Source organism: Prunus persica, chromosome G1, assembly GCF_000346465.2.
Source record: "Prunus persica cultivar Lovell chromosome G1, Prunus_persica_NCBIv2, whole genome shotgun sequence".
In the NCBI taxonomy this organism is placed as follows: Eukaryota; Viridiplantae; Streptophyta; class Magnoliopsida; order Rosales; family Rosaceae; genus Prunus; species Prunus persica.
This window is the reverse complement of record NC_034009.1, coordinates 11,319,084-11,345,879: the sequence shown is the minus strand read 5'-3', so window position 1 is coordinate 11,345,879 and position 26,796 is coordinate 11,319,084. Positions and strand designations below refer to the sequence as shown.

Genomic DNA, 26,796 nt, shown 5'->3' with positions numbered 1-26,796 from the left:
TATTGTTCTTATCGCTTTTATTTCGTTCTTGCTTTATCTATCGCTTTGATTTATTTTGTCGCACTTTAATTCTTGTCTTTACATTTAAACGCACATTTAGTTTAATTGCATTATTTTTACTTAAAACCCTAAAAATCACAAAAACATCTATACGAAGCCTAACCATCCTCGAGCTCGAGGATTGCATTGATGGAGATATTCTGACATGCTTGATTCTTCCTTGCTTTGGAACATTTTGAACTATTATCAACCTCCTTGATTTCTTTCCTTGCAAGCCCTCCGTCACGTGCATATAATCCTCCGAAAATCCTGGGCTCGAATCGGTGTCTTGGGCATAGACCTTTGATCTCTTGGCAAGACATAAAGGGTGCTCTTCATGACCTTTAAATTCCTGGAGCTCTAAAATTGGTCTGCCGAGGAACCTAATTCAATCTTTATACTCATTCATATATATATATATATATATATATACACACACGTGGCCAGGGCTAGCCACTTGGGCTTTATAATTTAAATTAAATTTGTATATATAAAGATGATATTAGACTTTAACCTTCAAACCCTTCAACTCGACTTGCAAAATACCTACAGACTCTAGCCTCCACGAAAACCCCCAAGACTCCTGTCCAAAAAACCTGTAGCTTCCGGCCGCCAAAAACTCCAGCTTCCCCAGTCGTGAAAAAATTGGGCATTGACTGCAAAAGATCCGGTTGCACCTTCTAGCGTAGCCCGGCTTCCTTCTCCAACCAAAGCTCGACCGCCAAAGCTCCAAACCTCCTAGCAGACCCGGCCGCACCTTGCAAGCCCAAGCTCCTTCAAACCGGGCTCCAAATCACGGCCGCCAAACCCTGTCAATCCAAATCTCGGTCGCAACTCTGCCAATCTAAATCCGGCCGTAGATTTCACAACTCCAAATTCAGCCTCATCGAATTTCCAGCTACTGCCCAGCTATACTCCGAACACAGCCCAGCCTCCATCAAGCCTCAGGTTCCAGTCAGTTGAATTCCCCCAATCCGACTGCCAAACTCCAAAGTCTCGGGCCGTCAACCTTTGAATATCCCGGCTGTATTCTATACACCCTGTGCGGTTTATGCTTTCAAAAAGTGCCTGAATTTGGTGGATTTTCACCACCTCCAAACAGTGACTCATCTAAAGAGTTTGTAGAACAAGTTTTGATGGTGTTATGGGCAATCTGGAAGGATAGGAATTTTGTTTTATGGACAGGCAGACGACGTGAGATGTTGGAAGTGGTTAATTGTGCTATGCAGGTCTTGCACCAATTCCAGGAGCACAACTTTCCTAAGGGTGTTGTCCTAGCTCGTGCAACAATAAAATGGGGCAGACCCCTCGTGGGTTTTTAAAAACTCAATTTTGATAGGGCTTTTTGCGAACAAATTGGGTTTGCTACTTTCAAGAGGGTTTTGCTGCTTCTTGGTTTATGATTTTAGTTTTATTAGTCAGATGTGCAAACTTAAAATTTTTTTAGATGGCACGAATTAATGTAAAAAAAAGAAAATTGGTTTAGGATGTTGTGTGATATAGTGTATTATGGTGCACTAAGGGTATTTTTGGTAGTTAAATAAGGTGTACTTAGTTAATTTTATATTTAAATTAAAATATTAAGATGTATTTAGATCATAAGGTGTACTCAGTTAATTTTAAAGTTCGTTTAACAACACTCTTTTTTTAAGGTCAACGTAAGCATTTTATGATTTTTGGTGGTGTTTGTATATTAATGAGGCAATCTTGATCTCTTGGACTACAAGGGTCCAAGAGATTTGTGGTCACTCACCGTTAGATATAAATTCAACGATTCACTCACTCTTGCACTCCTTTTAAGAAACTTTTTTGAACCATTGGATTAATATCCAACGGTGGGTGACCATAATCTCTTGGACTCCTGTGGTCTAAGAGATCAGGACTGATTAATGAGGTCAGTGATTTTTATATATATATATATATATATATACAGTCCTGATCTCTTGGACTACAGGGGTCCAAGAGATTTGTGGTCACTCACCATTGGATGTAAATTCAACGGTTCACTCACTCTTGTATTCCTTTTTAAAAAGTTTTTTGAACCATTGGATTAATATCCAACGGTGGGTGACCACAATCTCTTGGACTCCTGTGGTCCAAGAGATCGGGACTGTATATCAGTCTTGATCTCTTGGACTACAGGGGTCCAAGAGATTTGTGGTCACTCACTGTTGGATGTAAATTCAACGGTTCACTAACTCTTGCACTTCTTTTAAGAAACTTTTTCGAACCATTGGATTAATATCCAACGGTAGGTGATCACAATCTCTTGGACTCCTGTGATCCAAAAGATCGGGACTGTATATATATATATATTTATTTATTTAAAGCAATAATAACCGACTATGTTATTAATAGAAGATTGATGAGCATATTGGGCCAGCTTAATACTAGTACCAATTAAAATTGATTGGGTTCATACCAAAACAAAAACCCCCAAAACAAAAAAGTAAAATAAAAGGTTTGGGTTGGGTTGGGCCTTAGGATTTAATACTTGGGCCAGTTTACTATTACTAACTACAATCTCAAAAAAGAAAAAAGAAAAAGAAAAAAAAAGAAGGTCATTGAAGAGCGAGCATCATTAAGTCGGTATGTGCACCGCACCCTATTCATCCCTCCAAATCCGAAGCTTCGAAACCCACACACACAACTCAAAACAGCAAGCGCTTGCGTTGCTCCCTTGTTTCCTCCTCTCTCACTAGGGGCTAGGGTTAGGGTTTTGCGTGCTTGCTTGCTTGGGGTTCAAACCCTAGCTGCAGCAATGGCCAGGTACAGAAGCCGAAGCCGAAGCTACAGCCCTCGTCGACGCAGCCGGACTCCGCCACGTGGACGCAAGCGATACGACGACGACCCTCGTGATCGCTACCGTGAAAGCAGGTCTTACAGAGACCGTCGCTCACCCGCTCCTTCTGGCCTGCTCGTTCGAAATCTTCCTCTTGACGCCAGGTCTCTCTTTCCTTCCCTATGAATGCATATGTGTGTTCATATGTTTATATATATTTTCGTATTTATGAATATTTGGTTTTGTTTATTCAGGATTAGTTATCTTGTTGGCCTTATATGTTTATGTAGTTTATTCTTCAAACGTGGAACTAAATTTGGGTGCTAGTAATGAATTATTGGTTTTGTTTTTGTAATTGTTCATGCTATAATGTTCTATTTATGCGTATGAAATGTGGACAGAGGAGTGAATGTTTCTCTGTGTGTTTGTGTTTTATAATATACACATATATTCGTAGTTCTGACAAATACCAGTATATTATATAACAATAACTAGATTTTACATGAATATGGAAATACTCCTTCAACAAATTGAGTATATTATGATTATGGTGAGTCCTTTTAACCACAAATTACGGATACATCAATTTTTCCACAACTATACCTGTAAGTTTCTTCTTGTTATAATTATCTTTTACAAAAAATTTATGGTTTATCTAAGTTTTTGCAGGCCAGAAGATCTTAGGATCCCATTTGAGCGATATGGCCCAGTGAAGGATGTGTATCTTCCTAAGAATTACTACACCGGGTATGCCCTTTTTTTTATTGTTATACTGTGGATTATGCTAGAGATGTAATGCAATTCTTCTTCTCCAATGAATCTTGGTGTAAAAGTTGAACTCCTTGAATAGATAATTCTTTAAAAGTGGATATAATTCAGACACTTGTACCATATGAGACATGATGCCACTATTAAGTTATTTAATTAAGCTGTTCCTATTTGAATCTACAGGGAGCCACGGGGCTTTGGGTTTGTGAAGTACCGTTATGCGGAGGATGCGGCTGAAGCAAAGCAACAACTGAACCATTCAGTTATTGGTGGACGTGAGATAAGAATTGTGTTTGCTGAGGAGAATAGAAAAACTCCCCAAGAAATGCGTACAACTACTCGCGTAAGGTACACTGCGTTTTGCTTCAATACCACCCATCATTTCATATGTCTCCCTAATTGAAATAAGATATTCATTTCATAAATGTTGATTTTTTTTTTTTCGTTTCTAAATTTATCAGCAGTGGTCGGTATGGAGGAAGCTCCAGAAGGAGAACTCCACCGAGGTCCCCAAGACGGCAATATCGTTGTCAGTTTGAACTTTCACTTGGCATTTGTTGAATTGCAAACAAGGCTTCTTTTTATCTGACGTCCTTTATGAAATGATTCTGTTCCCTCTGTTTTTCTGCTAAACTATCATCTTAATTGTTTGGTCACAGCTTACTCGCGGTCACCTTCACCTGTTAGGCGTGACTCAAGGTCTGTACCTTATCTCTAGGAGTTGCCATATGCTATTTTTAAATTTGATCAATAGTTATAGGTTTTCAATGCTAGTTTTCATGGATGAGTAAACAGTGGCTTCTTCATCATATGGCATGCTGTTGGTGTGTGTAGGCAATAAGGAACAAAAAACAAACAAGTCTATTCAGCTTTTGTGTTGGAACTTGTGTTGCTGAATTTGTTTTTGAGGATTCTATATCTCTCCATCTTAATTTTTTGCCGAGTTTGAACCATATTTTTTTTGGTCATTAATGTAGTTTGATTGAAACCAAAATTAGATATGTATTTGCAGTTTGGTGGTATTTGTGTCTGCGTTTCTTGCTTCCTAATATCAGTTTTCTTGTACTTCATATTATCTGTTAGAAGTGAAAAAGAGAGATCACATCCTGATTGAAAATTTTCCGAACTCTACCGTTTTATGTTCACATACCTGTATCTCTTTTGACATACTTTGTAAACTAATTTTATGGTAATTATAGGAGCTTCTTTACTGAAATTGCAGAATGAGAACTCTTTAGGTACAGAGACTTCATCTCTTGCATGCATCATGTGTCCAGTGAATTGTATAATATCAGCTGTGGCCTTGTTTGTGCAGATATTAAAGTGAAAAAGGAGACTTTAAAGACATCTGGATTAATAAAGTTTAATGAGAAAAGTGATCATAAAAGTGATGGGCAACTTCTTTACCTTTCTACCAAAGCCTCTCCATAAGTATTATCCATATCCATCATCAACATTCATCTACGAATGGCATTGGGTTTCCTATTCTTATGACTTCAGTTTGTGAGACTTTCTACGACTGACTGAACTGACAAGCTAAAGTTGGTGTTAGACATGCTTGGGATCATACTAATATTTATTTATTTTTCTTTCTTATATTAACTGTTAAAGTAAGTTTTTAATAAGAAAATTTGTTAAGTTTGATATCTTGTTTTGCATATACGATCCAGTAAAGAAAGAATATAGAGCTTATAGTTGGCCAAAGAAAGAAATCATCTTCAAAGAAACGAAGCCATCCAAAGTTTTTACCGGTAGAGTATGGTGACATTGTTGAAGGAAAAGATATTATCTGGTATTAGAAAGTTGGGGCAAAGTGAGCTATGAAGTTTCAGATGCTGATCAACCAGTACTAGCCTAACTCTGAGTATTTGGACCAAGTGTTATATTTTTTGTTCAGAACCCTGAAAAGGTTCAGGTAAAGGTCATATTTTGATCAACTAGATTTTGAAGAGGATGTAAGTAGAATTGTGTTATCTAAAAACATATAATTAACTTTCAATTGTTGACCTGTGCCAAAGTTACTTTGCTGGGGCACTTCTATTAGCTTATGAATAGGGGAAGCTTTTCTCACTTTTTGGTGAATGGAGATGGTTTAATTGGTATCTCTTATCCACATAGAACATATCTTATCTTATTCTCTTGTTGCATTAGCAATAATTTTTTTCAAAAAATAAAATAAGTATATTTGTCATTGAAAGGGACCGTGGGGCTAGGGATGATTATCGTTCGCCAGTGCAATCTAGATCAATTTCACGATCTCCTTCACCACGTGATGGAAGAGACTACAGGAGGTCCCCAAGTCCACGCGAGAATGGTCGGAGTCCTCGTGATGAAAGAGACTATGCACCCAGCAGATCAAGGAGTCTGAGGGGTAACAGTCGCAGTCCATCAAGGTCTCGTTCGCGATCCTACAGGTAGATGCCTCTTCCATTTTGCACTCATATATTGAATATATAATTTCCAGCCACAATAAGCTTAGCTGTCCAAAGTGGGGCCACTGAGTATGGTCTTAAATTTAGGTGAAATAGTCTCATATTGCATGAGAGAGATACCCTGCAAATGGTTTTTTGTTCCTTTTTCTTTTTAAAATTTTACTTGTATGGAAACAATATTTACCTTCAAGTTATTATCTTTTATTTTTTGGTTAACTTTATTCTTATGAATCGGTAAATTAGTTCTATAATTTGTTTGCTGCTGTCAATTACTTGGGGATTTGTGCTAGTCATTAGATGATGGTGAAAGTTTTGCCTTTTCCTTTCTTTTAATGCTGAATCTGTTTGTTAGACCAATTAAAAAATACTTTCAATTTTGATTCCTATTAGAATGGATGGTAATGTGCTTGTGTAATGCGGCTGTTGATTGAGGAGGTTCTCTTGAATTGACTTGCGGGTGTGGTCCTATTTAATTTACATTGCCTAATCAAATAGTTAGGTGATAATTTCTACAATTTTTGATGTGGAGTCATCCTGACATCCTACGATTCTTCATTATTGGCTAATTGAACTTGTGTTGATGATTTCTACAAAACTCTTTGCCGTGCAGTCCTCGCTGATGCCTGTCACGGTTACGTTGATGTGAATTTGCATCATCTGGTGGCGTTGCTGCTTCAAAGTCTACTATGAGCGTTACTAGTTAACTGGATGATATGCTTAGTATTCTGGAAGGTCATGGACGTGTTTGGTAAATATGACTTTTGGATCTTATCAGTTTTTGTCAAATGGATTTATACCATCCACATGTTAGTCAAGTGGGAAGTGTAATTTTTGAACGAGCTTAATGTGAGTTTTACGGTTGGTTTAGTTGACAATAATCTTTTTCTAGAGTGCAAAATTCTGCTGGGTAAGAAATTCCATGTGCATAATTTTCGATTGAATGCCTGCATGTGTTTTTCCCGTTTTTCCTTCTTGTTTTGTTGTAACCTTCCACTTCGGGCGGCATAAGCCATTGCCAGCCTCTCTTGTTCATTCCACACCTTACTTCGTTGGGGAATGTTACTAGAGGTGGCAACTCGCACAAAATCTTTATTTTTATGTGTTAAATTGTGATTTGTAGGAAGTAGAAATGCCTCCTTCGAAAAATGTCCGGTTTGGCAATTACAATACATGTTTACATGAGTGGTTTTTTGTCTTTGAAGTTCAAAGTGAATCATATAAACCCAACAAAAACATATGTTGGCATCGGGTTGAGACTCAACGGAAGCACTAATTGAATCAATCTAAATGACTCAATTACTCCGGGGTTTCAACCTGAAAGTTATGTTTTTCCAAGCAAAAGATGTTCGGGAACCAAAAAAGGAGCCATTTCTGCACTTTGCTTAATGAAAGCCCATTATGCCTTTACAATGGATGCAAGGTACAACAACTCCAACTGCAATAGAACTAATCAAACATGCTTCAAAAGAGCGAAATTTGGGCATACAAATAGGAAAATAGCTCAGATCTAAAACCAAGACGAATTCGAATTGTACGCAACAATATCTGATCATTGCAAGCTGCCCATCTTATTGTGATAATGGTGGGATAAAAGGGCATGCATGTCCTCATGCCAATGGGCATTTTTTCTCGAATTCATCTTGCTCTTTGCGACATAATTCAAATTCATTTGTATTGTAATACATGCATCCAACATAAGCATCCATCTCTTTCGTGCACCTCTGATGAAGATCTTTCAACCTGCAGGAAGAAATGCCATGTTTAGAAGGGTAACAAGGAATATGACTTTCTTCTCACCCTTCAAAAATAGCATACCTCTGTGTGTGTGTGTGCACATCTGCATGTTTGATGAGAAAACTAAAAATGATTCAAATTTCTCGATGAATTAGGTGGAAAAGTTGATGAATTGGTTACCAATCTAATTGTCGGTCAAGGTTTCATAGACATCATGCAATTAACTGGATGATTAAATCACAAAAAATTCCAAATCTGACTTGGTACAGATAAAAAGATGCATATTTCAATAAGTTGTGAGAGGAGAATGAAAAGATAATGATGATACTTGAAAATTGGTCCACTCAAAGCCTGTTAGTGAGACTATATAATATCTTAGGCCTTGTTTGTTGGGGAGGACTAGACTAGACTAGCAAAATGCCTACATTTCATGTGCGATCAAGGCATAATATGAATATTGTTGTATAGGATGAAGGAGGACTATTCATACGAGGTTGATGACTAAAACTTATCCCTCATAATCCCACCAATTTCAAGGGGATTAGGGGGGATAAATTTTAGTCATCAACCTCTTATAGATAGTCCCCATTTTTCCTCCAAGTTAGGCAACATATCCATATTATGCCTTCAATGCACATGAAATGTAGGCATTTTTCTGGTCTAGTCTAGTCCTTCCTACCAAACAAGCCCTTATAGTACTAAGCAAAAGTCTTAGGATGTCTGATACAAATAGAAGACCAGTGGGATTTTCCTTATTCATGGTTGGGGAAATACTCACCTGAACTTGAAGTCAATGGTATTATGGTTTTTTCTGTTTTTGCCTGGAACCTATTAATTGGGTTTAGGCTTTTCTACTGGTTCTAGGCCATTGAATAAGTCGTGCAAGTTGCTAATTTGTAGAGAATGACAACCTCCTGATGTGTACAAATATCACGGAGCAATGAACAAATGTTAATTGGAACAAGGATTCTGAAATCTGCTGCCAATGAACTTTACGAAGTTGATACAACGAAAAGAAGGGCTAGCAATAGCCTCCTAGTAAGTAACACCTAGATTTATGCTCTCAAAATTTATGGCATTTAGCACAAGTTCTAAAATCTAGGTACCAATAAGCAAGGCATGAATTGAGTGTAATAAAGAACGGGGGATGTGTTTACATGTGGTAGACTCAGCTGTAAAATTAACAAATGAAGAGCATGAACATGTAAGCACAAATTGTGGCATAGCTTCAAATACAAAAGCAGTCAGCTAGATCTCATAAATTGTGGCATAGCTCTAAATATTTGCTTCGATAGACGGTCATGCGATGGTATAAAGTATAAACATAGATGCACACAATTAACATTTCCATTGCAATAACACAAGTTTGAGAATTCTCTACAACCCAGAACCCACATTCAGCTCATTGGAGCAACCAAAGTCCCAAATCAGAAAAAACCACGACACAAAAACATTTAAATTCCAAAAGGGTCGACATAAAACCGAAGCATAAGAATCTCAGGGAAATGAAGAAGGAAGCGAATTTGAATTGACTTACAGGCTAAGAACGCATCGAGTGACTTGGCGACCTTTGTCGAGACACTTCTCAGGGTTCGGATCTTTCTTCTTGCACTTGAGAAAAGCCACGTTCTCGGCTTGGCACTGGAACTGAATGTGCTTGGACGCCGCCGTCAGAACTGCCGATGTTGGGATTGGATCTCCTGCTGCGTCCACTGCGCTGGCCATCTTCACTTCCTCCGATCGATTCTGATAAAAATAAAAGATGGAAAATTTGAAATGAACAACGTGAATTTCGAGAAATTGAATTGAGAAAGAAAGCGTAGAATTGGTAAATTCCGTACCTTTTCTTCTCTTTCCTATCGGTTTCTCTGGTTCAATGAGTTTCCTCAGCTGAGTGAGAGAAGGGGGGAGAGTGTTAGGTTATGGTGACAAGAAACACAAACCAGCTAGCTTAGCTGACTCAGGAGTTGGAGGACCAAAAACAAAAAGGTAAGGGTATTTCAGTCCTTTGACACAAATGTTGTCCATTAAAACGGCCGCGTTTCGTTTTGGTTAGGGCTCTTTTCTTCTCTCAACTCTCTGCATCATACTCTCTAGTTCGACTCCCTCCTCTCTGACGACTACAAAGGTTTGAACAGTAAGTACTCAATTCTCTCAACCATTTCTAACGAAAAGCTTTCCATTATCTGCCTATTTGTTGTTGTTGTTGCTGTTGTTGTTATTTTACTTGTTTGTTTGTTTTGAACTGGGAATGGTTGGAGGCTTGTAATAATGGAGATGGATTATGGATAGATGGAAAGGATTAGATTCGTTTTTTTTTGGGTTTTCAATGTTTAATATCTTATCTTTAGGGAAAATATGATATGGTTTTGCTTTTTCGTATCAGGCTTGTTGAAGATGTTAATATGCACATAATATATGGATTTTAAGTGGGTTTTCAAAGTTTTTTTTCTTTTCAGTTGCAAAGAGCTTTCTTGATTGATTCTATACCTATGTGGCCTCCCTTAAGAATTTCATTTTTAGGGCACAAATTTACACCTGCAAGTATGGTGGCCCTGTGAGTTGTGATGGGTTTTCTTTACTAGGATTACTTACTCTCATTATAAGTTGTTCTGAAATCTTGAAATGGATTTGGATTACAGATGGTTGTTGTTCTTCATCTTGACTAATTTTTCCTTTCTGTTGGGGGCAATATTGAAGGTCATGTGAAGGCCAATACCGATTTAGTAATTTTCATGTTTCCTGCAGATGCACATCTTTAGTTTAACACATATTTATCTGCCCACCCTTATTGTGTGGTGAAACATGCGTTTTTCTGTTACTTTTGATTGGTTCTCTCTTTCTCTTGCTTGAATTAAGGAATGGGTGACAAAAAGAAGAAGGCTACCGTTTTCATCCGACTTGTCTCAGCTGCTGGCACCGGATTTTTCTATGTCAAGAGGAAGCCTACTAAGGTGACAGAGAAGCTTGAGTTCCGAAAATTTGACCCTCGGGTAAATCGTCATGTTCTATTTACAGAGGCAAAAATGAAATGAGCAACCTGTCTGTCCAATATAGATGATTTCATTGCCTCACTTTGTTTTTCTTTCTGTTGTAGACACTTCGTTTTAAGGTAGAGACCTAACTCCTAAGAATATGCAGTCGTTATTGGTGGTGTCTATTTTATCTTGATGAAAGTTCGTGCTTTCTCTATCTGAAGTATAATAAGTTCAAATTTTGTTTGGCCATTCAACTAGTCTTATGCTGTTCCAAAACAAGGTTGATTAAATGTTGAGGAGCTTTTATTAAGAGTTAATATGATGTGGTTTCTTTTTTTTTTAAAGTCATCATGCTATCTCCCCTTTGTTTCTACGTGACCATATGATCTTTGCTTATTTCAGACCTAAGTTGCTAGTTGTTTTCTGCGTCTCAAGGTTTTTGCTTTTGGCCAGACTTAAGTGTTGGAGCTTCATCAACCGAAGTGGATTAGGTTTGGGTGAAAAAAAAGTTGGCTAAAACATGGAAAATTTGAAATGGGTGAAATCGTGATGGGTTATTTTAACGAATGGGCCCTCAATTGATAATGTCATTTTGTTATCTTCTCAATTGGCTGATAATTTTTTCGTTCTCGTATTGCTCTTGGAATGGTAGAAGTTGAAGCCTTTTTTCAACAAACAATTTTCACTTTTTTTTAAAAAGAATTTTGCAGGCTAAGTATATAATGGTAACAAATAGCAATGTGTTGTAAATTATTACAATAATATAGTTTAATCAAGGTGTAAGCGGATGTGGGTTAGTCTTAGTCAGAGCAGTAAGCTCGCCGCCTGACACGTAAGCTTGAATTCACCTCTCCATAAATTAGATTAAATTAGAGTAATTATATATAAACGTTACTAAATTTCCATGATAAAATGATCCGAAAGAACAAACACACTTCTGATACCTTATCCATATATAACAGGCGTGTAGAAGCAGCCAAAACAGCATTTTTGATACCTACCTGTCTACATCCAAATGAATGATGACCACTGCTAGGCTTGTCCCGGTTTTTTTTAATTTTTTTTTCCCTTCTGGATTTTCTTGGGCTTCGGCCCTCCTCGTAACAGAAAAAAGGATCCCATTGAAGGCATTAAACAGAGACGTTCATATTCCTACCTTAAATTCAATATGTTAAAGCATATATGGATTAGGCTTGTAGATTGAAATCTTCCAACATCATAAAACCCAATTGCACATAAACATCATTAATTGCACATAAACATCTAGGGCTTGGGATTGTGGCTGTGTGCCATTGCAGTGGCCTTGCAGCCTGGCGGTGGGTGGTGGTGTTGTGATCCTTTTGATTTGGGATCGCGTAAGATAACAATTTGTATTGAATTGTGGTAATACATCGTCATGCTAACATGTCGCGTAATGATCTTATTTCAACTTTTAGTAAATACGTTCGTTGAGATACTAAATAACAGTCACGTGAACAACTCAGTCTAGCATTCATCTATAATATAACGGTATTTTTCACAAATTCGTTATGACTAAAGAACACTCACGTAACAATTAAGTTTAGCAGTAATCCTAACATTCCTCTTTAATATAACGGTATTACTCAAATTTTCTTGTTAGATAACTGTTGGGGACCAGTAATGGGCAGTTTTTCTTTTCAAGATAGTAATATATTAGTATGAAATTATTAAATTAAAATGGATGACGTTGCAAAATAATGCGACTGCCACGTCAGTGAGTGACCACCAATTGGAAAATGTTTTTTTGTGTATTGCTGTATTCATATCTATCATCAACCTATCTTTCTGTGATTTCTAGTGACGTGGCCCAATGAATGAGCACATGCACACTTTGATCCAGAAACATTGGTGCTGGTAAAGAAAATTACAAGTATGAATATGAAAAGTAAACAAGTTTAAGCTGTTTAGACCATTTTTGGTCTTTGAAAGCTCTTATTAATTTCCATTGAGTCGTAGACACCATTTCACCATCAGCCACAAATTATTCACACTAACGCATATTTCAGTGCTCTCTCTCTCTCTCTATTTATTCAATTCCCCACTCGCACTACCACCACCATTTTCCCCAGCACTTCCTCTCAGTGGGAAAACTCTCAGGCCTTAATTTCTTAATAACCCTTTTCTGGGTTCTTCTTCATTTCACTTCTAATTACAATTTTGAAGTTGTTCAGCTCTCCTTGAAGTTCTTCTACGTGCAATGGCTCTTTGTACATTCTCATTTCCTGCACATATCTACCGGCCAACAACACATTCAGATGCTCAGAAATCCACCTCTTTGTTTTCCCATTTCTCTTGGGAAACAGTTCTGCCATGCCAATCTCAGCACAAGCTCAATCAGGTTAGAAAGTCTGCATCTTTCTTGTACAATTTAAGAAGAGGAACTCATTGCATGGCTGAAATGATTTAAGGAGGAACTGGGTTTTGTTTACTATGTCAATTTCTGAAAGTCTGAACAGAACAAAACCTTTTGCTGAAAGATAAGGGCTTTTTTGTTCTCATTTGGAACACATAGGTCATGAGGAAAAGGCCAGCTGGGATTTGTGCATCGCTGTCAGAGAGTGGGGAGTATCACTCACAGAGACCACCCACTCCTCTCTTGGACACCATAAACTATCCAATTCACATGAAAAATCTTTCTGTCAAGGTACATATCTGAAGGCCTATTACTACCTGGTACTTTTCTGAATATCTTTTTTAATTTTTATATCCGGAAGAGCTTCAAATCTTTGCATAGCTTTATTTTGATATTTTTTCTTATGCTGATTGTGAATTCAGGAGCTTAAACAACTAGCAGATGAGCTGAGGTCTGATGTCATCTTCAATGTTTCTAAAACTGGAGGTCACCTGGGCTCAAGCCTTGGTGTTGTGGAGCTCACTGTGGCTCTTCATTATGTCTTCAATGCTCCTCGAGATAGGATCTTATGGGATGTTGGCCATCAGGTTTCAATCTCACCTTCTTTGGTTCCTCAAGCTTGCAAACATGGAAAAATATTGATACTACTAATTTTCCATATCTGATTGTGAGTTTTTGTTTTGATTTATGTAGTCTTATCCACACAAAATCTTGACTGGGAGGAGAGATAAGATGCACACTATGAGGCAGACAAATGGTTTAGCTGGCTTCACTAAGCGCTCTGAGAGTGAATATGATTGCTTTGGCACTGGTCACAGTTCTACCACTATCTCAGCAGGCTTGGGTAATTTCTTCTTCTGCACCAATTTTGAAAGCTGTATTGATCTTAACAGAATTCTTGTTTTGGTTATAAAATGAATTTATGATTAGATTAGAATCTAGAATTATGATCTGAGCTAAAACATTTCCATTTAACATCTTTCCTTATCTTATTGAAGACAGTTTCTTTAGAACTAATTAAAAACCTATATAAGAATAATTATATTATTGTGTAAATGAAAGAAATCAGCTTCCCTTGAGAATATTTTTGTGTAACTGTTTGTGGGATGCCTGATGATACACTTGCATCTTATGTTATGGAAAATCTTTATTATATAATCAGTCATACAATCGCATTGGCCTTTTCTATATATGAATGATTCAATTGACTTCTATTTAATTTCTAAAGTTTCAGTCTCGATTAAAATTCTTAGATCACAACATTGATTTCTCTCTTTGGTTTTAACCTTTGGGATGTTAATCAACACACAGGGATGGCGGTGGGAAGGGATCTAAAGGGAGGAAATAATCATGTAGTTGCTGTAATAGGTGATGGTGCTATGACAGCAGGGCAAGCTTACGAAGCCATGAACAACGCTGGGTACCTCGATTCTGACATGATTATAATTCTTAATGACAATAAACAGGTTTCTTTACCTACTGCCAGTCTTGATGGACCCATACCTCCAGTAGGAGCTTTGAGTAGTGCTCTCAGTAGGTTGCAATCAAACAGGCCACTCAGAGAATTAAGAGAGGTTGCCAAAGTAAGTAATCTGAAGTCAGAACAGAATTAAGCATAAAGAAAGCACTTAAACATATTTAAAATCTGGTGAGTCTGAATGTGGTTCAACTTTCATTTGAGTTTGTTGCAGGGAGTTACCAAACAAATTGGTGGTCCCGTGCATAATCTGGCAGCAAAAGTTGATGAGTATGCTCGTGGAATGATCAGTGGTACCGGTTCATCACTATTTGAAGAGCTTGGACTATATTATATTGGTCCAGTCGATGGTCACAACTTAGATGATCTTATATCCATTCTCAAAGAGGTGAAAAGTACCAAAACAACAGGTCCTGTCCTGATCCACCTTATCACTGAGAAAGGCCGGGGATATCCATATGCAGAGAAAGCTGCAGACAAGTACCATGGTAAATATAGAATTTCGTGGAATAATTTAATTTCCTTATGAAGTGGAAGTTGAGGGCATAAGTGCATCATTATTCGTTGAATTATTTCTGAAGTTGATCCATCTCATTCGCTGAAGATGCTATGAAAGGAAAACTGATCATCTTTAATGCTGTTAAAAAGATCTCAGGTCTGCATGTGCCTTATCTCAATCCATCAAGGACGTTTAAGTAGTTTTGCTTTTTGCAGGAGTGGCCAAGTTTGATCCTGCAACCGGAAAGCAATTCAAAGCCAGTGCTAGTACACAGTCTTACACAACATACTTTGCAGAGGCTTTGATTGCAGAAGCTGAAGCGGACAAAGATATTGTAGCAATCCATGCTGCAATGGGAGGTGGAACAGGCATGAATCTCTTCCTCCGCCGTTTTCCAACACGATGCTTTGATGTTGGAATAGCAGAGCAGCATGCGGTTACTTTTGCTGCAGGTCTGGCCTGTGAAGGCCTAAAACCTTTCTGTGCAATTTACTCGTCTTTTTTGCAGAGGGCTTATGACCAGGCAAGCTAATAGCTTCTTCCATATACGTCTTCCCCCATCATTATCTTCTTTTGAAATTTTATGTAGTGCTATTCTTTTATAGTCATAATATTACTGAAAGAGTGCAAACTCAAAGGTTGTATTCTCTGGGTTCATGCCACAGGTGGTACATGATGTAGATTTGCAGAAGCTGCCTGTGAGATTTGCCATGGACCGAGCTGGACTGGTTGGAGCTGATGGTCCCACGCATTGTGGGTCTTTTGATGTCACTTTTATGGCATGCCTGCCTAACATGGTGGTGATGGCTCCTTCTGATGAGGCAGAGCTTTTCCATATGGTAGCCACGGCTGCGGCCATAGATGACCGACCAAGTTGTTTCCGATACCCAAGAGGAAATGGGGTTGGTGTTCAACTGCCGACAGGGAATAAAGGCACTCCTCTTGAGGTGACTTTCAACAGAGTCTCTACTTCTATATATCTCCATAGTGGTGGAAAGTCTCAGTAGTATTTTACATGATAATTAAATGTTTGGTAATTCATCTACAGGTAGGAAAAGGCAGAATATTGATTGAAGGGGAAAGAGTGGCACTTTTGGGATATGGAGCAGCAGTTCAGAGCTGTTTGGCTGCATCCTCTTTGGTTGAATCCCATGGCTTGCGCCTAACAGTTGCTGATGCACGGTTTTGCAAACCACTGGATCGTGCTCTTATTCGCAGCCTTGCAAAATCACATGAGTTTTTGATTACTGTGGAAGAGGGATCCATTGGAGGGTTCGGATCTCACGTTGCTCAGTTCCTGGCCCTTGATGGCCTTCTTGACGGCAAGCTTAAGGTATGAATTTATTGTTACGACGTATGATGTTTCATTGACTCTTGCATTAACATTGAACTCCTCAGCTACTGGTAAACAAACCTCACTTTGATGTTCTATAACTTGCAGTGGAGACCGCTGGTTCTTCCTGACCGGTACATTGACCATGGTTCCCCTGCTGATCAATTGGTCGAAGCCGGGCTCACCCCTTCTCATATTGCAGCAACAGTATTCAACGTACTTGGACAAACAAGAGAGGCATTGAAGATAATGTCATGAAGGGAAACTAAAGAGTTCCCGTTTTTCACTGTATACAAAACCAAAACTGTAATGATTTATATTTAGTTTCCCCATCTGTATAAAGTAGCATATTTGAGCAAGAGCGGCATTAGCTGAAGGCAACCTAACCAATCCAGTACATCAATTACCAGCTCAAACTAGTTGAGTTCCCAGAGATTTTAGCATGTCCTATAAATGCAAGAATTGATTTGCAGACTAAAAGAAAGCTTTTGAAGTCTTTTTCATGTTTGCAATTCCAATTCTGAGTTGCCAAGCACTTGGCTACCTCATTGCTTAACCATTATGCCAATAAACAAAAGCTAGATCTGCAAAATATTATTGAAGGACACTGGAAAGAGAGGAACAAGGGGGAAATATTGTTTACTTTTCTGGTATATATGAAATAATGCTGGCTGCTTCTTGTTGACGGTGAATGTGAATGGTGCATGTATCATGGTGCTTATTGTTTGATGAAGTACTAGTACTACAAATGTTTGAGATATGATCAACTCCGCAATCTGTAAAATCTGTCACAACCAAGAGGTTGGTGGGTCGGTGCTGGAAAATTTCACATGCATTGCATTTGTCATAATGCATCCCACTGTACTCAGATGCTGACACTTTGAGAGAGGGAGAGAGAGAGAGAGAGAGATTAGGTTGTGGAATTATTTGTTTTAAAGTCAAGAGCCAAAGCCAAAGAGGGGCACTAGAAAGAAAGATGTCAATTCCATATAGGCTTTGGCACAAGACAACATTCGATATGTAGGCAGGAGGAGACTAGTTAGTGGTGAGTGGTGTGAAACCACATTTTATTAGTACTTTTCATGTCTTGCCAAAGCAAGCACATACATACCCAACTGATAAAACGAAGTATATATCCCCACCTCTCCAATTATATGTCATGAATTGACATATCTCCAAAATAGTTAGTCAAAAAAAATAAATAGAAAATGTTAGGCCACATTGCCTTATTCATTAGAAAATGAAAGCAAATAATACAACATTGAAAAAGGCCACCGCATATGGAAACCAACCACCAATGCATTATTTCACCTTATATCCTGCAAACAAATTATTGCCCACCTCAATATTAAATAAACAAAATGATTTGTGTGCCTTAAAAAAAAAAAAAACCTTGCATAAATGGAATGGCTTATTTCATCCATCTGTCACAAGTGCGGATGCGAGACCCACAAATAGGACCTCACATCTTAAACTTCAAAGAATTTATAAATTTTGTGTTATTTCTGTGAGAGACGGACGGATGACGCATGATAAATTTTGATCTTTTGTTACATTATGCAACAAGCATTAGGGTTCTCATCACTAAACATCATTAGAATATCAGTCTCTTTGCAACAGTCAAAAAAGTTTGGATAAACATTTGGTTTTGCCAAATTGCCGTCATCAGAAGCATCGTTTGGTTTTTCTTCCTTGTCAACCACAATCTCTACTTTCTTGCCCGTCTTCTTCCTCAGTTTCTTCAAAACCTTTTGTGGGTCCATCTTCCCTGTCACAACAACCTTGTGCTTGTTCATGTCTGTCGTAAACTTCTCCACCCCTAATGAATTAACCCACAAAATTAAATAAAATAATCATATGTTTAAGAAGAGATGAAGATCGAATTGTACAAGTAATTTACCTTTGAGTTTGGAAAGAGTTTTAGCAACGGTTCTTTCACATGCATTACAGTGCATTGAGACGCTGAATTCTGCCACAATTACCTATATATATATAATTAAGAAATGTAATAATTAATTTTGTAATTTTGAATTTGGATTTTAATGGTGAAATAATTGGAAATATAGAATCTTACTTTGGCTTCTTGATCATTTTTATTCTTCTTCTTTCCCATTGACAGTGTTGGTGAGGAGGAGGCACAACATGCAAATTAACCATGCAGGGGAAATTAAGGGAAACGATATTGCCTTTGGCCTTTGAGAGTGAAAAGGCAGTTCGGTAATTTTTTTTTTTGCACGTGAGTGAGTTTGGTAAAAGCGGTTAATATTAATTCTCTTTGCCCCTCTTCCTTGGTCGGAAAATCTCTTTGCCCTGGTGGCCATACAACCGCTAAATTCTCTTTGCAAATTAAAACTGTGACGCATCAACACTGATCATATTGCTGATTACTCTTTCTAATATTAGAGATATAATCAGTAATGCGATCAGTAAATATGATACAAATAACGTCATTTAGATCAAAATATCTCTATGCAACAATTTTCGAAAACTATAAATATACCCTTTTCTAGGATGTTTATTTTATTAAGTTCGATCGAGTGTTACAGCTTTTTGTTGAGTTGCAACGACCAAGCCCCTACCTATTTATTCCCATTAGAAAAAAGAAAAAAGAGCAAACTATATGACATTACAGAGGTGACAATTAATAATAGACCATATAATTAATGAAGATATCTTAATCTTAATTAGCTGCATTAACAACCCTGCAATTCTTCCTAATCTCTCCATCATCCCGGGCACCTTTTTTGACACCAATGGCACCCATTTTCTTCATTGAAAGCCCAAAGTTAGCCATGAAAACGTGGAACCCTTGAAAGCTTTTTACAACTCTAGCCGAACGTGGGTCAGTGAGTAGGGCTGCATCTGATCTCAAGAGCCCTTTGTTGTGCCTCAAACCCGCAAAGTAATGGCTGTCAAAGGAAACTGAGCTGTTGGCGTCCAATGCCACTGCGACCGCCGGGTTAGGCGGGGTGGTGCATTGCGTTCTCAAGAACTGTGCGTATTCTGGATCAAGTGAAGGGTCGGCGTCACCTTTGCCTGTCGCATTCAGTCTCCTTTGAAATACAGCGCAATGTGCCACTCCAATTGTATGTGCCCCTACAAAATTTTGAAATTAACTTTCTTTTGTCACACAGTCTGATCAGTTAGTTTAAACCATTTTTGAAAGCGGAATTCAGATTCTTATATCTGTCTAGCTTGTTATATAACTTATATCTATATATATATATACCTGATAAGGCGACAAGATCTATGATGTTTAGGCCAAGACCAGCAAATTGCTGTTGGAGGGTGGTGAAGTTTGCATTTCCGGAGGGCAAGTCCCTTGAAGCCTCTGAGGCAAGTGAGACTCTTCCATCTTTTCTGCCGGTCAAAACCTGCCACATGGGCCTCCCAAACTGCACAAGCGCCATGAAGGATATGAAATCTTACAAGAGAAAGAAGACGGAGAAAAAAATAATGTGTGGATTCGTAACACTATATGACATGATATATATATATATATATATATATATATATATATTTTCGTAACTGTGCACTTAAATGTATTTTTTTTCTTCATAAAATTAGAAATGATTTTAGTGTGCATGGCACGTACTTGGTAAGAAACTGCATCCCTGGCAGCCAAGGCAACAATATCAGCACATGAGACGATGTCGAGACATTCTTCTTCTAATTTGGTTTTGATTTCATCAATAACATCATAACCTCCAATGGACCTGTTTGGTATTGCATCCTTTTCCGCCGTGTTACCACTCGTTGAGTCTATCAATATTGATGCATCACATCCCTACAAACAAACAACATAGGTATGCATGTAGGAAAAATTAATGAAGGGTGCATGATAGGTCATTGTGAACCGTAGATTAAACTGACTGTCCGCTAAAGTCAATTCAATCAACAACGTTAAGAGACGTCACATACGTACAAATTAGTATATAATTAGTGACGTGTATTATCTACTTATAAGTGTTAATGATGTATAAAGTGATAGTGCTTAAAATTAAGTATACCCTAACAAAGCAATCATGGTAGTGGAGCCTTAGAAGCTTGGCTGCCAAGGTAGGATTTGCTGCAACCTTGCTCCATGTAATGCTCCTCACTATTCTTCCAATTTGAGGGCAGCTCTTGCGATAGAAGGCCGGGCTCAGGACACGTCCATTGCAAACACTAACAACCTCTATGAGCACAAGAAGAGAAAGAAACACAACATTTAAATTGACAAGCCTCATGATTTTGAGTATGGTCTTGCAGGAAGCAATGCCAATGTTTGTTTTCTGCTAGCTGAATGAATATGCAATCTCAAAAGCAGCAAGACTCTATATATATAGTAGTCGCAAACCCATTTTCGAAGTTGATTCTTGGTTTCCTTGTGCTATAATTAATCCATTCAAAACCTATTTGAATGTTCTCTTTTCTAAGGGTAATGCTCTTCATGATATATTTTGAATAATTGAAGTATATGATTGGCTAAGTCAACTACTAATTAATCATTTGCCCCTTGCTTCATTGAACCAAGGCTTTGACCAAAAGAAATGGGTTACCTTTAATGAGTATAAGAATTTATGTATAGTTCAATACTAACGCATAAGGAGTAAAAAAACTATCTAGGTTCCACGTTAAAATCTATATATAATCCAATACTTGAAAAATCTCGGAAGTAGATTGATTAGAAAAGAGCAGTTGATCTTGTACTCATTCCTTCTCTTCTATATTCCTAACATCCTCGATTCATGAAGTGAACATGAGCGCAAATATCTTAATGAGTTTGACATTTGCAATTATTAATTTACATTACTACATGCGATTGAACTTAGTTAGGTGACAAAATTTCAATGTTGCAACGTAGTTCAAGGTCTTGCTTCTTACATATAATTAAGTACATGATTTTGCACGTCCCTAGGTCGACTATCTTGGTTGTCTTCTGTTGTTGCCTTACAGAAGACATAACATTCATGATGGCTGGCAATGGCATAGTGATACTAATTAAATATACAAATATATAATTAATTTCAATGTATGTTTTTGGAGAGATCTGTGCACAAATGAGGGAGAGTAAAAAGAAAGCAAATGGTTGGGTCTCTGTTTCAGATAAACCTGGACGGCCATAACCATTATATTATAAGGACGGCTTGTTTTTTTCTTTACCCATGTTCACACTTCCATTTGAACAAGGATCCACTAAAATCTGGAAATGAATTTTGCGATACCATGCGATTTGGTATATAATCAATTTACTCTTTTAGGATTCAAAGGGTATACGAATTTCGTGGGACTTTTATACCAACAAATCTTCTTATATTCATGTGAGTCGAACGTTAAATTTTCTCAAATTAAATGGAGATAGCTACCACGAAAACCAAATAATAGTCAATTAATTTAAGTTAATTACTCTTGTGATGTTTTTCTTTTACTTCCGTAGTGGCCGCATTTGCTTCAGGGGAAGATATAGATGCCGCCAAAGCATACCTTATGGATTGAACTCCAAATCACTTTCATTCAAAGCGTAATATATGCAGGGGGTTCTCTTTGGTTTGAGGATATATAGCTTCCGAATAATCAAACCTTCGAGAACTTCTTTATTTTTTTTTTGGATGGCGCCTGAGAAACTCCAATAAATCTTCAACCAAAAGGTAAGAGTAGTGCATAAAACTCTATCCAAAACACAATGGCAAGGATACATCTTTCTTAATTGGACATATATAATCACAGTTACATAGATCACTGATGAAAGCTCCAGAAAGGGCATGCAAACACACCTTAAGACATTTTCTCTACATCTTTAACACAAAACTTAAATTATGTATGCTTCTAAAGCCTATGAACAATGACAGAGGATGACGAAATCTCCACCGAAAACTTGATAAAACAATTGGTCGTAGTGAGCTACTGGACCGTCTCTCAAAAATCTTAACAATATCTAACTGTAATATCTCATGCATCTTTGGACGAAACTTAAATTATGTCTCTAATAATTAAGAAAGACAGAGGAGGTATACAATCAAAAGTAATTACAAATTAAGGACTTGATGATGGGTACCCTACTGCCATGCAAGTCTCCCAAAAGAGCCTATCCTCCTCCATCTCATCCATGCTTTTGTTAACATGACAAACCATCTTTGATTCCACTTCTTCTTCTTCATCTTCCTCATAACCTGAGCCTGCATCTGACTGCAGCCCCACCTTGCTACTACACCGACTCTGCTGACGCTCTTCGGCATTCTTACAATAACTATCAAGAGCCTCACAAGCACCAAATGCATGATCACTAAGTGTGCCAGAGCTGCATGACTCTGCATCCTCAGCTTCAAGTGCTATTTCTATTTTAGAGCTGTTGTTTGCATTCAGAGGGCCAGTGTGATGATCTGCCTCTGAATCTGCACTGCCTTCCCATAGAAAGAAGCAAGACACATCAACAAAACCCTCCTTGCAATCCATAATCTTCACTGCTTTTCATTGAATTGAATATTTACTCTGTGGTAGTTAAATTTAGGTGTGTTTTGATCTTTGCCTATGCAATGCTTCTTTCTTATAGGGCCATAGTTCAAAAACTCCTCTTTTTTTTTTTCCCTGTTTGTAGATGCAACAGTGACAAAACGCACTTCTCACTCCTATTTGGTCAAAATGTGGTAGGTTCTCGCTTGACATTCCAATTTGGTGGTGGGTTCTGTCATCCATCCACTCATCTTTCCCAAACTGTTCATTTTGGACTTAAAAAATAAAATAAAATCTTGCGCATAAGATTTTGGATTTCTCTTTCCATTGCCAATTAATTTTAAATCTAATCAAATTGTTGTCTGCATGATATAATTCATTTGTGCAGATAAATTTTATTCACGTGAAAAATATAATGAATGATGTGATCGATAAATATGATACATGATATTTATTATTGATTAATAGATACCGGTAAAGGCACTAATAAACAGCAACGGAACGAAGGACTCATATTCATGATTATTTTTAAAGTGGGTTTGATAATCCCAATTTTTTTTTTGTTTGGATAAATTGATAACCAATACCAATTTTTTTAATTTTTAATTTGGACAAATTGATAATCAATTTAATGGTTCATTATCTGACTAGCTAACCTACTCCCTAAGCTCAGGTGCTAATTTCCATTAGCACAAAAGTAAATTATAGATTATTGAAAACGCACTGCCAAATCTTGGGGTATGCCGACAAGCATTCAAGTGTTCCGACTCCCGTTTTCAGTGTCAAGCTACCACGCTTTCATATGATCTTTTAGAATTGTTTTTAAGTTCAGGACGTGTTGTTTCTTACATCTTCAAGATATCGTGTGGCTTTAAATTTATGAGGTTGGTAAGTGACTAGTTTTATTGACTACTTGACAAAATTTTAGCCACTCAATTTCCAATTTCATTTTAGCGCATTACAAAGTCGCCGCACATTATGAGTTGTACAAAAACAAGTCACGTGAGGAGAGAGAGGTAGAGACAACCTGTGCATACAACCAGGGCATACAAGTTTTTCTCCTTTACTAGTAGCAATTATCAAAGCAACAGTCAGGTTGATTGAACACCCTGAATTTACTTAGAGAGGCAATAAAAATGTCGGCCAGATAGTACAAGCTATTCTTCCATGGCGCAAAGGTTTTAGCTTCATAGCCATGGCACACATGCTAAAGGTTTACGAGTAACAGAACTTTTTTTTCAATCATTCGGAACTGTAGTTGCTTACAAGAACCAATCGAAAAGGCTACATGAACATATTAATCAAAATTGTTGATCAAGTAACCAGGACAACAAGAATAGAAATTACAGAAATCGGAGGAATGAAATAAGTTTCAGGTTGATCAAGGTCATCTCTCACTTTGTTCTACTCAGAAGAAACAGTGAAATTTCTTGTCAGTATTTTCAGAATGATCCCATGCTAATAATGTTATCTTCTTCCTGCAGAGTCACAAAAACACTGTTCAGTTTTTTGATATACCAAACCTGTTTACAGAAAATCTTGTGCAGTATGGAGTTAAAATAAAAACTAGAATCAGATGTTTTACCATGATAAACAAGATATTCAAAATTCAATTATCTCATGCTGTCAAATATCAGAGGTTATATTCACTTTCCAGGCATAGTTCAAGCTGAGCTCATAAACAGATTCTAATACTATCAGCTACCATTCCTACTTCGTAGAGATATTAGTCCAAATCAATCAATCGTGGAAACCAATGGCCAAGTCAAAAGATTAAAATCTGTGATCTGTATTACTATTATAGATACTAATACAGATATTGAAACAACACAAGGCAGATGACACCCCAACAAAAATGGTTTAGGATCATGAACCAGCCATAAGTTGTGGAAAAATAGGAAAACACTAACTAACAAGACAGTCAATTAGAGTCCGCTAGCAACTGTGAATCCTCAATTGCATCACGACTATAAACAGTCACAGTTCTTGATATTGTATGTCGTACCAAGCAAATGGATTGCATTGTACAAAGTACTTTAGATTCCCACTACTAACATGCAATACTAAACAAACCTTATGAACATGCTACCATCCAACTTAGGATTCTTTCCTCGCTTCTGCATCACGATTTTTCCAAGGATTCAGAGCATCTCTGATTGCCTGAGCCTCCGGTGAATTCTCCCAAGCCCGTTTCTCTGACTCCAAAACAGTTACTTTGTCATCTGCCCGCATAGAAAGAGTGTGGCTAAGAATTAGATTGTGCAACAACAAAATCAAAATGATAAGAGAGAATGCAATAGGCACCCTTTTGGTAAATGTGGCACAGAACAATTCGACTAGATGAAGCCAAGCAACAAAAGTGGACATTTGTTAGAAACAACATTAACATGTAAAGGTAACTAGTTTCTTGTAAAGATGGGCCAAAAGAGAGTGGATATTTTTTTTTTTGTGTTTGTTCTTTTGCTGAAAGAAAAACAAATGGTTAGGACAGGAGACACTTGAGGTGAGAAGAGGGTAGAGGTGGCCAAGGACAACTTAGAGGGCCCAACCATAGTCCAAGTGCACTGCAACAAGGGCTCAAATGGGGAGCAACACAGATCAAAGGAAATATTTAGTGGAAACTGTTGTTCCCCAAGTTCGAACTCCAAGTGGGAATAACCAGCACCAACAAAAGTGCCAATACAAAGGGTCCAAAAAATCAATAAAAACCGTGTCAATGTGAAACCTCATCTAAGTTCAGTTCAACCACCAATATTATTTATATCTAACATTGAATATAGAAATGCACATATAATGCCATCTCAGCCAATTTCAAAATTCCCTAATACAAGTCTGATGTTTTGCTTTCATACATTATAACAGTTATGAACAACCCTGTAATATTTATCAAATTACATGAATTTGCACCATACAATCACAATCTAATCAATTCTAAGAAGGGGAAAAAAATCTAAATTTAAGATGAACTTAATCCTCTACCAAACAGTTAATTGCAAACTCCAGTTATAAATATCAGGGGTAGATAGACACTTGCACCCCCCCCAAAAAAAAAAGGAAGAAGAAATAATAGGCAGCAAAGCAATAGTAATCAGGAGAAAGAAGCATTTGGGTAAAGATGGAAAGGAGTGAAAAGGAGAGTTCTCACACAGAAGCCGGTTTTGATCATGAAAAACTCCATGGAAGCTCCAATCAGAGCCGACCCGAGGGCAATCTTTACATACCAGTCCAGAAACTTCATTTTCACTACAGAACGACACATACAGAACCCAAAGAAAAAAAATCAAAAGTTCGATTTCAATAAGCATATTATAATAAGGGCATGTTTGCTAAAGAATTAAAAGGCAAAAATGGGAGTATAGATTTACACAGCTCAAGAGTAGACGGAGTTCTGGTGGAGAAGACTCTGTCTCTCTACCTGCGAGAGAGTTTTGCGTTTTGGAGTTTGGATTTGGACTCAGGAACTTCGAGATGGGCCTGGCGTTTTGGGTTGCAGTTTTTTTTAAGGAGAGGTGCGATTTTAAAAGTAAAAATTATAACAACATTTGAACAAAAAATAAAATAAAGTCGAACTAATTTTTTTTTTAATTTTTATACAAGCGATAGTCTAAACTATTCTAAATTAATCTACTTTACTGAGAGGAGAATTTGAACTTGAATATACGCGGACGAGCTCACTGCCCTAACCAAATAAACTGAAATTAATTCTAACTCTCATATGATAAAAAATAGTAAAAGGCTCTCAAGAAGAAAATGATCATATTTGACCACTACTTCTATTCAATAACGTATGAAAAGTTACTTGATTTTGGCTAAGTGATTGTTGAATCCTTTTCTTGGAATAAATAGAATAAAATGGATTAATTTCCCTTCTATATATTGCATCTATAGTATTTTTGCCTTGGTGGATCTCAACTGACCTAGCTCACTGTCCTGACCAACTGACCTAAC

General features: G+C 37.5%; 8 protein-coding genes and 1 long non-coding RNA gene across 11 annotated transcripts; 4 read left to right on the top strand and 5 right to left on the bottom strand.

Moving 5' to 3' along the window:
* LOC18790007 (serine/arginine-rich SC35-like splicing factor SCL28) lies at nucleotides 2,407–6,962 on the top strand. Of its 2 annotated transcripts, none has more exons than XM_007227478.2 (7): nucleotides 2,407–2,985; nucleotides 3,491–3,568; nucleotides 3,773–3,937; nucleotides 4,054–4,118; nucleotides 4,249–4,288; nucleotides 5,788–6,003; nucleotides 6,632–6,962. In XM_007227478.2, the coding sequence occupies exons 1-7, from the start codon at nucleotides 2,801–2,803 to the stop codon at nucleotides 6,639–6,641; spliced, it is 759 nt and encodes a 252-aa protein (XP_007227540.1). In that variant the 5' UTR covers nucleotides 2,407–2,800; the 3' UTR covers nucleotides 6,642–6,962. The 2 variants fall into 2 exon arrangements, with proteins under 2 accessions (XP_007227540.1, XP_007227541.1); XM_007227479.2 differs by having other exon boundaries at nucleotides 2,411–2,985; nucleotides 4,051–4,118.
* LOC18793877 lies at nucleotides 4,295–5,204 on the top strand. Its single transcript, XR_002270607.1, has 2 exons — nucleotides 4,295–4,827; nucleotides 4,905–5,204. It is a non-coding gene; the product is annotated as an uncharacterized LOC18793877 (long non-coding RNA).
* LOC18789988 (NADH dehydrogenase [ubiquinone] 1 alpha subcomplex subunit 8-B) lies at nucleotides 7,367–9,712 on the bottom strand. The gene is made up of 3 exons (XM_007223512.2): nucleotides 9,597–9,712; nucleotides 9,293–9,501; nucleotides 7,367–7,761 (listed from the first exon to the last, which is right to left on the bottom strand). Exons 2-3 carry the CDS (start codon nucleotides 9,478–9,480, stop codon nucleotides 7,629–7,631), a joined length of 321 nt encoding a protein of 106 aa, XP_007223574.1. The 5' UTR covers nucleotides 9,481–9,501; nucleotides 9,597–9,712; the 3' UTR covers nucleotides 7,367–7,628.
* LOC18791548 (50S ribosomal protein L33) lies at nucleotides 9,796–11,071 on the top strand. The gene is made up of 2 exons (XM_007223493.2): nucleotides 9,796–9,892; nucleotides 10,615–11,071. The coding sequence occupies exon 2, from the start codon at nucleotides 10,617–10,619 to the stop codon at nucleotides 10,788–10,790; it is 174 nt and encodes a 57-aa protein (XP_007223555.1). The 5' UTR covers nucleotides 9,796–9,892; nucleotides 10,615–10,616; the 3' UTR covers nucleotides 10,791–11,071.
* LOC18791401 (probable 1-deoxy-D-xylulose-5-phosphate synthase, chloroplastic) lies at nucleotides 12,654–16,948 on the top strand. Its single transcript, XM_007225082.2, has 10 exons — nucleotides 12,654–13,092; nucleotides 13,267–13,398; nucleotides 13,530–13,694; nucleotides 13,801–13,951; nucleotides 14,419–14,690; nucleotides 14,799–15,072; nucleotides 15,299–15,606; nucleotides 15,749–16,030; nucleotides 16,132–16,416; nucleotides 16,525–16,948. Exons 1-10 carry the CDS (start codon nucleotides 12,952–12,954, stop codon nucleotides 16,672–16,674), a joined length of 2,160 nt encoding a protein of 719 aa, XP_007225144.2. The 5' UTR covers nucleotides 12,654–12,951; the 3' UTR covers nucleotides 16,675–16,948.
* LOC18792504 (heavy metal-associated isoprenylated plant protein 19) lies at nucleotides 17,967–18,529 on the bottom strand. The gene is made up of 3 exons (XM_007224934.1): nucleotides 18,491–18,529; nucleotides 18,317–18,398; nucleotides 17,967–18,235 (listed from the first exon to the last, which is right to left on the bottom strand). The coding sequence occupies exons 1-3, from the start codon at nucleotides 18,527–18,529 to the stop codon at nucleotides 17,967–17,969; spliced, it is 390 nt and encodes a 129-aa protein (XP_007224996.1).
* On the bottom strand, nucleotides 18,884–20,645 carry LOC18790974 (peroxidase 24). Its single transcript, XM_007226094.2, has 4 exons — nucleotides 20,427–20,645; nucleotides 20,012–20,203; nucleotides 19,646–19,811; nucleotides 18,884–19,512 (listed from the first exon to the last, which is right to left on the bottom strand). Exons 1-4 carry the CDS (start codon nucleotides 20,643–20,645, stop codon nucleotides 19,097–19,099), a joined length of 993 nt encoding a protein of 330 aa, XP_007226156.1. The 3' UTR covers nucleotides 18,884–19,096.
* Nucleotides 22,432–22,851, bottom strand: LOC18790634. The gene has a single exon (XM_020570061.1). The coding sequence runs from the start codon at nucleotides 22,849–22,851 to the stop codon at nucleotides 22,432–22,434; it is 420 nt and encodes a 139-aa protein (XP_020425650.1).
* On the bottom strand, nucleotides 23,925–26,342 carry LOC18788932. Of its 2 annotated transcripts, XR_002272612.1 has the most exons (4): nucleotides 26,214–26,342; nucleotides 25,996–26,091; nucleotides 24,922–25,070; nucleotides 23,925–24,326 (listed from the first exon to the last, which is right to left on the bottom strand). XR_002272612.1 is itself a non-coding variant. In XM_020569026.1 (3 exons), exons 1-2 carry the CDS (start codon nucleotides 26,105–26,107, stop codon nucleotides 24,946–24,948), a joined length of 237 nt encoding a protein of 78 aa, XP_020424615.1. In that variant the 5' UTR covers nucleotides 26,108–26,207; the 3' UTR covers nucleotides 23,925–24,326; nucleotides 24,922–24,945. The 2 variants fall into 2 exon arrangements, 1 of the variants encoding a protein (XP_020424615.1); XM_020569026.1 differs by lacking the exon at nucleotides 26,214–26,342 and having other exon boundaries at nucleotides 25,996–26,207.

What these genes read in the sequence shown, in the direction of transcription:
- LOC18790007 (XM_007227479.2), top strand. Translation starts at nt 2,801, where the DNA reads ATGGCCAGGTACAGAAGCCGAAGCCGAAGCTACAGCCCTCGTCGACGC. An exon ending in AATCTTCCTCTTGACGCCAG is followed by an intron (nt 2,986 to 3,490) that starts GTCTCTCTTTCC and finishes AAGTTTTTGCAG; the next exon opens with GCCAGAAGATCTTAGGATCC. An exon ending in CCTGTTAGGCGTGACTCAAG is followed by an intron (nt 4,289 to 5,787) that starts GTCTGTACCTTA and finishes TGTCATTGAAAG; the next exon opens with GGACCGTGGGGCTAGGGATG.
- LOC18789988 (XM_007223512.2), bottom strand. Translation starts at nt 9,480, where the DNA reads ATGGCCAGCGCAGTGGACGCAGCAGGAGATCCAATCCCAACATCGGCA. An exon ending in ACTCGATGCGTTCTTAGCCT is followed by an intron (nt 7,762 to 9,292) that starts GTAAGTCAATTC and finishes TTCTTCCTGCAG; the next exon opens with GTTGAAAGATCTTCATCAGA.
- LOC18791548 (XM_007223493.2), top strand. Translation starts at nt 10,617, where the DNA reads ATGGGTGACAAAAAGAAGAAGGCTACCGTTTTCATCCGACTTGTCTCA.
- LOC18791401 (XM_007225082.2), top strand. Translation starts at nt 12,952, where the DNA reads ATGGCTCTTTGTACATTCTCATTTCCTGCACATATCTACCGGCCAACA. An exon ending in TATGGGATGTTGGCCATCAG is followed by an intron (nt 13,695 to 13,800) that starts GTTTCAATCTCA and finishes TGATTTATGTAG; the next exon opens with TCTTATCCACACAAAATCTT. An exon ending in TTCTTGACGGCAAGCTTAAG is followed by an intron (nt 16,417 to 16,524) that starts GTATGAATTTAT and finishes TATAACTTGCAG; the next exon opens with TGGAGACCGCTGGTTCTTCC.
- LOC18792504 (XM_007224934.1), bottom strand. Translation starts at nt 18,529, where the DNA reads ATGGGAAAGAAGAAGAATAAAAATGATCAAGAAGCCAAA. An exon ending in AAAATGATCAAGAAGCCAAA is followed by an intron (nt 18,399 to 18,490) that starts GTAAGATTCTAT and finishes ATATATATATAG; the next exon opens with GTAATTGTGGCAGAATTCAG. An exon ending in AACTCTTTCCAAACTCAAAG is followed by an intron (nt 18,236 to 18,316) that starts GTAAATTACTTG and finishes TTAATTCATTAG; the next exon opens with GGGTGGAGAAGTTTACGACA.
- LOC18790974 (XM_007226094.2), bottom strand. Translation starts at nt 20,645, where the DNA reads ATGAGGCTTGTCAATTTAAATGTTGTGTTTCTTTCTCTTCTTGTGCTC. An exon ending in GGGATGCAGTTTCTTACCAA is followed by an intron (nt 19,812 to 20,011) that starts GTACGTGCCATG and finishes GCGCTTGTGCAG; the next exon opens with TTTGGGAGGCCCATGTGGCA. An exon ending in AGATCTTGTCGCCTTATCAG is followed by an intron (nt 19,513 to 19,645) that starts GTATATATATAT and finishes AAAATTTTGTAG; the next exon opens with GGGCACATACAATTGGAGTG.
- LOC18790634 (XM_020570061.1), bottom strand. Translation starts at nt 22,851, where the DNA reads ATGGATTGCAAGGAGGGTTTTGTTGATGTGTCTTGCTTCTTTCTATGG.
- LOC18788932 (XM_020569026.1), bottom strand. Translation starts at nt 26,107, where the DNA reads ATGTGTCGTTCTGTAGTGAAAATGAAGTTTCTGGACTGGTATGTAAAG. An exon ending in CATGATCAAAACCGGCTTCT is followed by an intron (nt 25,071 to 25,995) that starts GTGTGAGAACTC and finishes CTATGCGGGCAG; the next exon opens with ATGACAAAGTAACTGTTTTG.